We start from the raw sequence: 9,419 nt of genomic DNA, 5'->3' as shown, positions 1-9,419 counted from the left end.
GGCATGTTTCTCCCCCAAAAGCTGGTGTCCGCCACCCTGTGTGTTTCATTCCCGTAGATCAATTCAGTGTTCTTTGGATCAGTGTTCTCCACTAATGAGTTATTGCTTTTTATTTTCAAATTGAAACTTTAAATCTACCAGCAAATATTTTGTCATCTGAGAGATACCAAGTGCACAGAATCAAACCTGTAAGCTCCTAAGTGAGAATGGTTGGGTTTATATCAGGGGTTTCTAGTTCCTAGAAAGAAATATAACACTTTTGTTGAGATTAAACAGGAGACAATACTACTGTGCGGAGGAAGAATTTCTATTTTTGGCTACACCCTTAAGGCAACAGAGGAAGCGTATGTCACGGCTGCAGTGACAGCTAATGAGCAGATATACAATATTAATTGCAGTAAGTGTAATTCACTGAACAATCTATCAACTTCTGTTTTCTTAGCAGCTATAGCGTGGATGCTTTTGACTAACACCTGTCTGAACTGGCTACTTCGAGTTTGTATACCTACATGGCGGCACCGCTTCCTATGCCCTGTGCTGTGCAGTCCAGGCTATTTCCACCTGCGCCGGCCGCTGTAGCGCTGCTTTCGGCACGGCAGAGGTTCAGATGATTGTCGTCTTCCCGCTGCTTGAGGGGCTGACCCAGTTGTACTCGGCTTGCACCAGCACGAAGCTGTTCTCCCGGATCTTTCGGAAGTGCATCACCTCCCCGTTTTCTCTGACGGCGATGACGTCGGGGTCCGGCTCGCTGAATGAGACCTCCGTCCGCTTGTGGCAATGCTGCGCACAGATGCAGCGCACGGCAGCTGCCAGCGCCAGGCCCAGGGCGGCGGTGCAGACCAGGAGGATGCCCAGTTGGGCTGCTAGGAGTCGGGTCCCTCTGCCAGGGTCTTCCCCCTTCCCAGGAACAGCAGATTCAGGAGCTGGTCTGGTCACCCATGGCAGAGTGTTCCCACCTGCCACTGCCTCCTCCTCCACCTCCTCCTCCTCATCTCTGGCACCTGCCTCCTCTGGCTGCGGTGCCAGCTTGCTTTCTGCCATTTGCCTTGAAGCCGATGACAAATTGCCGGCAGTGTCGGCATCGCCGAACCAGGCTGTTGTCGCAGCGGCATCACCCAGGTGAGTGTCTACGTGCGGGGCAGAAGGAAACACTGTCGCAGGCAGGGAAGCTTTCAACATGGTCCTGCTCTCGATACTGACCTTTGAAAGTGCAAACTCGATGAGATGTGCAGTGAGGGAAGAGAAAGAGGGCTGATTATGTTCTGATCCACTACTGACATCACAATACAATTCAGCTCTGTATTTCTGACACCCAGGTGTCGCCCTGGCCTTGGAATAACCCTGCTCCACCCCCTGGTTACTCAGTAGCTTTTAGAAAATGAGGCAGGTTCAACCCTGCTCTGTTCGTATCAGAACTGCCACAGGAGGGACAAGGCACTGGGAGCTGGTCCCAGGGGGGCAAGGAAGAGCGGGTTGAAGGGGCAGAGGTGCAGGGCACAGAAGGAGAGGAAGGTCACTGCTTCGCCTAAGTAAAGGTCTGCAACTCCCATGGTGGCGGTGGGTATTTTTCATAGGCTTTGTTATCACGAAAAAAAAATCACTTAATAAACAATTCCCATCTTGAGTGATGCCAGCATCATGCTGAAAGGACAGGCATGATCTTCCCGGTCAGGCTGTGTGTTTAGGGTCACACCAGGCCCACTGGGATTCAGTATCACCCTTCTGAGGCTGTGGATCGAACTGTGGAGCGGAGGGACTCAGGAGACTTGGGATGGCCCTAGACATCAGAGGTTTTGGGGCTGTCACGTACAGCCTGTGAACTCTCCCCAAAGCCCTCACTGCTTTCTCAGTCTACACAGCCCGTTTGAAACCTGCTGCCTCTCAGTGGTGCTTAACCACCCATTTTAGTGGGAAGGACTCTTCTTGCGTGCCTCTGTTCCTAGGGCCCCTGCCTGGTGCCACGCATCTTATTTTATCCATCACAAAATGAGAGCCGCTCCATGCCAGTTCTGCAGCCCAGGCTTTGCTGCAAAGATCATCCAAGACTAACTGTGAAACAATCGTACAATTTAGGAGGCCCCCACTGAATTTTTCCATTCCCACTGTGCACCTGAGCCCCCATCCAAAACCTGCAAAATGTACTGGAGTCTTTTCTTTGGCTCCACTGAGATTTGGATCTGGCCCTCGGTAGCTGGCGCTTCTCCAGCCTGTCCAGCCCAGCAGGCTTTTTCACACATCCATTAATTACACCAGAGAAACTCTCACCCTCTGCCGTCATTAGCGATTTCTAAAGCTTGCTGGGAAGACAGTGTGACAGGAGCACAAAGCTGAGGTAGGAGCCCTGGCCAGCTGTGAACCAAAGTAGGGGAGGGTCAGAGCATCCTTTGCGAAAGAGACCGTTTCTGAATGTGCTAGTGAAATACAGTAGTAAATAAAAGACTTTCAGTGTCTGAATTGCAAACTGCAAAGTATCTGGTGGGCAAAGTTAGGATCACTTGCCCTCAAAATGCTAATGCCATACTGTAGGGATATACTGCAGGATTTGAGACTTTGAGGTAGAAAATGGAATTGCCTCACAAGTCTTTGCTCTGTCTCACCTCATTTCTCCTTTCTTTTCGTAGTTCTCTCTTTTCTTGCCTAATTTCTCAGTATTTTTATTTTATTATGGTCTGGTTTTGCGTTGCACAATAACTCTTCTTTTCCCTTGGTTACAATCTTCTGTCATTTCTCCACTTCTCTCCATGGCTATGCCAGATGCTCATGTTACACGTCTCCCCTTTACTTGTTCTCTGTCCTCCGCTCCTTCCTAGATATTTCTGCCTCATTCTCTTTTGTATGGCCCCTTTCTCTTTTATTTTCTGTGGGGTTACTTCTCTTCCTCCTGTGGCATCCTGCTACCCAGATCTAGTTCTTTCTTTTCCTTGTATTTTTCTTCTTTCCATCCCCTCCATATTGGACTTCCCCTGCTAACTCTGTACCCCGTGTCTCTAAACTGTCCCTGCTTTCCAGCTTCTCCACTAGTTCCCATCTGAGCATCCTCCTCTGGTCTCCTCAGCCCTGGTATTCTCCAATTTCTCTCCTTGCTCTTGCTCCCCTTTTCTTCCTCTACCTAATTCCTCGCGTGCCCTTTCCAGCTCCCACTTCTCCTTCCATATGCACAGCCACCCCTCTGCCCTAAGGCTGCAGCCCTTTCACACCTTTCTGGGCTTCCTCTCCCAAAAGGCGCTCCCACCCACTTATCCTGTCTGCCAGCTCTTGCTCTTCCAGCCGTCTCCAGTGGGTGCACCCCGTGCCTGTGACTAACCTCACCACCATCACCGCCACCTCTGCCTTTCTGGTCCATCCAGCCTCCCGGGCTGAACTTGCCCTCAGAAAGCACTCAGCTTCCTTGGCTGTCCCCAGCAAAGTTGAAGTCTTCAACCTCTGGTGAATGTCATGGGTGGTACCTATCCAGCCCTTCTGGAAAGGAACATCTCAGCCTTCCACAGGAATAAAATACACTTTTCCAGCCCAGTAACATCCAGCAGCCTGTAGTCATGTTTACATATGGAAAAGTTATTTTAGATTGTTTTTACAGCGGGACTTATAAAAACCTGGGCAGCAGGCTCAAAAGGCAAGAAAAAAGAGTTATAAAAACCAATTCCCAGTTAAAGTAAAAAAAAACATTAAAACTCTTAACAGTCTCAAGGTAGTTTTAGTTACTTATGAGACCTATGTGAGCTGCTTGGTGCTGTGATGCCGTAGAGAGGTTTTATCCTCTTCTTCTCTTAGACCTTTCTATCTTTGGAGAAGACGTCTTCCCCGGCCCTGCTGCTTACCTGCTTGTCATCTTTACACAGCAAGCACAAGCGTGGGGTGGCAGCGCTGGCGATGCTTCCTGCTCTAAGATACGGACAGAGGAAAGGCAGGGTTAGTCAGTGAGACCTGTCGCTGTGGCTCACGTGGAATCCGCGGGCTCTGCACCACGGGAGAAATGCGCCGCTCCCTAGAGCAGCCTTGGGATGCGCACAGTCAACATAGACTGTATGGGGCTGTGTTTTTAATAATGCCTGATCACTTATTCCTATCGCCATTGTTTTCACCCACAGTATGAAACATTGCATGAAAGCTCCTGCAGCCCAAACCCTCTAAGACTTCTGAGCAGACATCCTCAAGCCCAAATTTCATAATTGCTTTAAATACTTTCTTCCTTTTCCCTGCAGATGGAGAAATAGCTCTGCTGAGTTCACTGTTTCTTTGAATATTTGCATGCACTTTTAGAAAAAGATTGTAGCAGTCAATAGTTTTTATCACATTTTTCAGCCAGCAGCCAGTCCTCTGCTGGGCTGAGCAGTGCAACGTCAGTTTTTTAAGAGTTTGGGGTTTTCTCCCTGTCACTGTCTGTCCCATGCAGTTTCCAAAGGATTATTTCTCGAAATTTCAGCAAGCAAACACCCTCTCGCCTCCCCCCACCCCCAGCTGCAGCCACCTTCCTGCATGGACCTTCACTCATCTGCACGGAAACTGGTACTATTTTCCTTCCCCAGAAGGGCTGGAGAAATAGCTCTTCCCACCACTTAGTTTACCCATCAGAGGTGCTGTAGCTGGAGGAGTTGTCCTGGGAGAGGAAACCTCGGGAGGCATCCGCTGTGCCGGGGTCTTGGGTGGGGAGGGATGGCTCCAGCCCCCAGCCACTGGACCCGCTACTCCCACCGGCCACAGTCCGCCAAGGCCAGGCTGGCTGCTTCAGCTCAGCAACGGGACGGGCGTCTGACCCCATACCGAAACCTGGCTCTGGTGCTGGCGTTGCCACGATGCCGGTGGGGCTGGCAGGCAGCACGGGGGCGCGCAGCGGGGAGCTGGTGGCAGCCGCGGGAGAGGTGGGACCTTGTCCAGCATGGAGACAAAACAAGAAGCAGGGAGACAGGAGCAGAAGTCTTTCTGTTTGTTTGTTTCAAATCCCACTGGGTGCTAACATGTGCCAGGAAGGATCATAATAGTGACTTTCTTTTATTTTCTTGTCGCTTAATTTTTAAGGGGGAACCCAGATGGAGAGTAAAGCAGCAAAGCCTGCTGCCTAAATTACAGTCAAGTAAAATAATTAAAACTCAGTCTTGGTGCCATGCCAAAAGTGCTGACAAACACATCTGAGTTGGGTATAAGTAAATTCTTAGAGTATTTTACTGACCAGAGGCTGCATAAATGCAACTAGATACAGACCTGCAGGGCAATAGTCACATTTAGAGACAAATGTATGCCTTTATTAGGCAGCATTGCTAATTGCACTTGCTTGTCTTTGGGAGACGAGATTTTTAGGTAAAGTATGTTGTATTTTAATATTTGCATTGAAATCATAAGATCTAGCAACCCTATTTATCTTTCTGGTACCTTCTACCTTGGAACTGGCTCCATCACCTCAAATGCTGACCCATACCCTCCCTTCAAGGCGTTTGCCATGGCCATCGCTGATCTCCCCGATGGCCACAGGAGTTAAACAGATCCCTCCAGCTTGTTCGGGTCACTTGTGTTCAACGCTTGCCCGCAGTAAGCTGTAAAACTACTCCACGGGAAGCGGTCGATAAGGAACCCATACCTTTGCTCGCCGTACCTGTGGGGTGTGGGTCAGCCGGTCCCTGCCAGGGCTCGGGGGTTACGGGGTCAGGTTTCGTGCCGCTGCCAGCAAGTGTTTTGTTTTGCCCTCGCTGAGCCACAATAGCAGATTCGATCTTTGTCCAGTAAATAAAGTATGACTGGACTACGGAGATGCTGTTAAAACATAATTAGGCAAGAATTTACTGGCTCTATAGCATTATTATACCGTCCGATGGTTTAGCTAATCACCAGGACTGCTTTAATCCAAGGGCAGAAGCAGTGCAAAAGTATTTTAAAGGATTAGCCCATCACACAGTTTACATTACAAATCAAAGATACCAGGTCCCATAAGAAAGATGCTGGGTGAAAAATCACCATTCATGATTGAGATCAGTCAAAAAAAAAGTGTGGGAACTTAAATTAAAAAAAAAAAAAAGGCCATTATATTCATTTTGTTGATAGAAGTACATTTGGAAAACTTGGACTAGCTCTGCTTATAATCTTCTGTAGGCAGGGAAACAACAGTGGTATTTACTAATTAAAACAAGTCAATGTAACTTGTACAAACAGCAGAATAGGTAGGGGAAAAAAAAAAAAGTCTCTCCGCTCAGCCCTGTGATATTTGAGCCCGCCTAACCCGCTGCTTTTTGTCAGGTGCCAAAACTGCATTGGCCAACCTTTAAGCTTTCAGCCAGAGAGCCTTATTTAAGCTGGAGATTTTGGGAGAATTTCAGCTCAGATTGCTCAGCTGCTGCTGAGAATTAGTTAAAGGGAAACCAACCTGGGTTTTCCTGTGCCAGATGACTCTTACGAGGCATTTTTAAGCCTGAAAAGGAGTTTTTCCAGGTGCTGTGATAGGGAGAAAAGGGAGAGGCTATCAGAAACCAGCTTAGAGGGTCAAAAGCCAGAGGGTGAATGAAGCATCAGAGCGGGTGGCTAGGAATAGGTGATGTTGGGTTTGGGTTGGGTTTATTCAGTTGCTTGAGTTTTATGTGTTTTTAATAGTATTTCTCGATCTAAAACAATGGACAAAATTGGAAATGCTAAGCAGCAATATTTTTGTTTCAATGAATTTGTGTTGAATCACGATGAGATGCACAAGCCACAGCACTCACCAGGATGCTTGTATTTTGGGGAGTAGCCAAGGATCTGGCCAAGCAGCTCCTAAACAGTTTTGTAAAGTCAAAACATAACAATTTAATCTCTTCCAAAATGAAAAGTTGCTGTGTTTCCTCCAAGACAGCCAGTTAGAAAATGTTTAATTTTGTTCTAAATCAGAACCAAAATACTTGGAGAGTTTGGGACTTTGGTGCAGAACAGGGATGTCAAGTTTTGTCCCACTGCTCACTCTCTCTTCCTACTGTGAATAAATCTGTTTACATTTAATTTTATGTTAATTTAATTTAATTTAATGTTTTTCAAAACCACTAATTTTTAATTTTTTTTTTAAAGAAGTGATATACAAGATTATCCTTTAGGCAGGGAAGTCTTTAGGGAGGGCTGTGTTATTTAGAGAGACAGGCAACATGATCACAATTCTCTCTTTATGCCTTAATATTTCTATTTCCTAAGTGCTTAGGCTGTCATCTTCCAGTGTATTTATTCTGAGAAAATAGTGACCATGTAAATAAAAAGCAGCACTACCCAGCAAATATAAATGGCAATTTATGTACCAGCTGGGATACTGTTGCAGCATTTGATAAGTATTTAGCTACACGGGGTTCAAGATACATAAACCACTGTGCTGGACAAGTATGATGGAAAAATAAAGCCAAGCCTTTAACTGAGAAGACACAAATTCTGGTCAGGAACCAGCATGTTCTTACAAAAACTTGATGTCTCCAATGGGTTGGTCTGGTGCTTTCCATACGAAGGACAGGTTTCTCTTCAGCGACTTGTCTGAGTGGGTGACGGTGTCGCCCTCTTCAAAACAAGTCAGCAGCTTGGAACCAGGAGGAATGAAGATGAATGTGCCAGCAATTTCATCGTTAGACACTTTGCGAGCTTGAAGCAAAAAGCCCATAAAGTCCCGGGTGCTCCTCACTGTCACTACAAGACAAAACATGGGACAGGAAGGGATTTGTCCTGTAGTTGTGGGGTGAATTGTTTGCAAGCGGCCAGGCTGGGGAGTGGTGCCTCTCTGCCTGTGTCCGCTTCAGGAGCGGTGATGCTGGGGACGGGGCACGTTCCCCACCCGTAACCAAAAGTAAAGTGAGTGATCCAGACCCCTTCATGCAGTGCAGAGGAGCAGGAAAGGCAATTTTACCCTTTGGAGGTGCTTCTCACACACGGTTGCATGTGATGAGGTCTTGTATGGTTGAGAGGCAATTGAGATAAATGAATCCCACCCAAAGCATCCCAACCTACAGCTGCCTCCAGCAAACAGTTGGTCTGCAAAATGGTGAAAATCTGGAGTCAGCCATCACCTAAGAAACCGTTGGCAAAGTGCTGCAAACAGAATCCCTCTGCAAATACATTTGTTTCCTCATGACGAGGGAGGTGGCGTAGCTCACTTGGAGCAGCTCTCCCTCTTCCCTCACTGTCACTTGAGATCAGTCATCATGTATTTTTCAGATGCAGGAATGAGAAACTGTTCCTTACCTGGAACCTTGTCACCAGGGAAGTAGAAAGACATGTTGGTGTGGACAGTAATGTAGTTGTTGGTGGGGCTGTGCAGCTGCGCTCTCAGGTGCCCGGGTGTCATGTCGGTGCAGGCAGAAAGGCTCGCGCCATGTGAGAAGGCGGCTGCGTAGGAAACGAAGCACAGGGTTGTGCATGCCCAGCTGACGATGGCGATGAGGGCTCTCCTGCCATCCATCCTACAGCCGTAAAACAACGGGCAGGTTCACTTCAAAGCAGCGGCTTCAGCAGCCTGTGAGTGTGCCTGGCGCCTTTGAATTAGCTGAGCTCCAGAGCTGCCCGTCCCACAGCCTTTAAATGAAGGAGAATAAATGATCTCTGTGGCGCATGGTAATCCACAGAAGTTCACAATTTGAAGTAAATTGTTGAGGCTGGGAGGGGAGAGGCCCCGCAAGAGGATGCACGTCTTTCAAAGTCGCCTGTGGAGGGAAGATTTGCTCTAAAATATCTTGCTGCATTTAGCAGGAGAAGAAGACTCTGCATGACTGTGTTCAGCACCCTCCACCATTCCCAGCCCAAACGTACAACCTGATCAATGGGGGAAACATCCGCCCCTAGACCTGCAGAGCCTGTCGCTGGCGGGGCAGAGCCATGTCCCTGCAGGGACAGCTCGTGGCTGCCCTTTGCTCTGGCCTGTGGAAACACTAGGCACCTTACAGCAGCCCACGTGTCGTGGCTTGGGGGCACTGGCCTGCTTGCAACTGTCGGCCCCGTCTCTGGCCACCCAGCAGCATTTCAGCTTGTCCTTCTCGGTCAGGGCTCGCTGGTGCTGACGAGACAGCCGTGATGATGTCTTTGAAATCAGTGTTGGAAGCCTGAGATGAATGGGCAGCTCTTTTGGCTAATGCCAATATTTCTCATTCTCCAATTTTTAATCCAAGCGAGCATTTTTTCTCGACACGGTCTAAGATTAATATTTGGTATGCCATGTCTTTAGTACCTCGCAGCTTTGGTGGCTGGCACAAAACAAGTTTCCAGATTAGCTGGAGTATTGTGTTGTTCTGATTTTTCAGAATGCACTTTTGAAAGTGAAGCTGAAGGATGAGCGTGCGGTATTTATTGTACTGGCTATCATAAGGCAGGTAGTCCTGCTTTTAATGTATCACTTTCTAACATCATCTTTTCAACATGCAGCTTTTCCTGGCTTAGATTTCATTATGCTTAGTCAATAAGTAGTTGTAAATAAATCAGCGGAAACCAGAGGCTGA

General features: G+C 47.8%; 1 protein-coding gene across 1 annotated transcript; it reads right to left on the bottom strand.

Moving 5' to 3' along the window:
* Positions 1-603: 603 nt before the first annotated feature.
* Positions 604-8,389, bottom strand: REELD1 (reeler domain containing 1; the record flags this gene model as incomplete). Its single annotated transcript, XM_082482454.1, has 6 exons — positions 604-1,368; positions 3,819-3,882; positions 4,566-4,866; positions 5,588-5,745; positions 7,398-7,620; positions 8,173-8,389. The coding sequence occupies 6 exons, from the start codon at positions 8,387-8,389 to the stop codon at positions 604-606; spliced, it is 1,728 nt and encodes a 575-aa protein (XP_082338580.1).
* Between the last annotated feature and the right edge of the window lie 1,030 nt (positions 8,390-9,419).

The sequence above is a fragment of the Vanellus vanellus genome, assembly GCF_965231255.1.
Source record: "Vanellus vanellus genome assembly, chromosome: 4".
Classification (NCBI taxonomy): domain Eukaryota; kingdom Metazoa; phylum Chordata; class Aves; order Charadriiformes; family Charadriidae; genus Vanellus; species Vanellus vanellus.
This window is presented reverse-complemented; position numbering and strand designations above follow the sequence as displayed.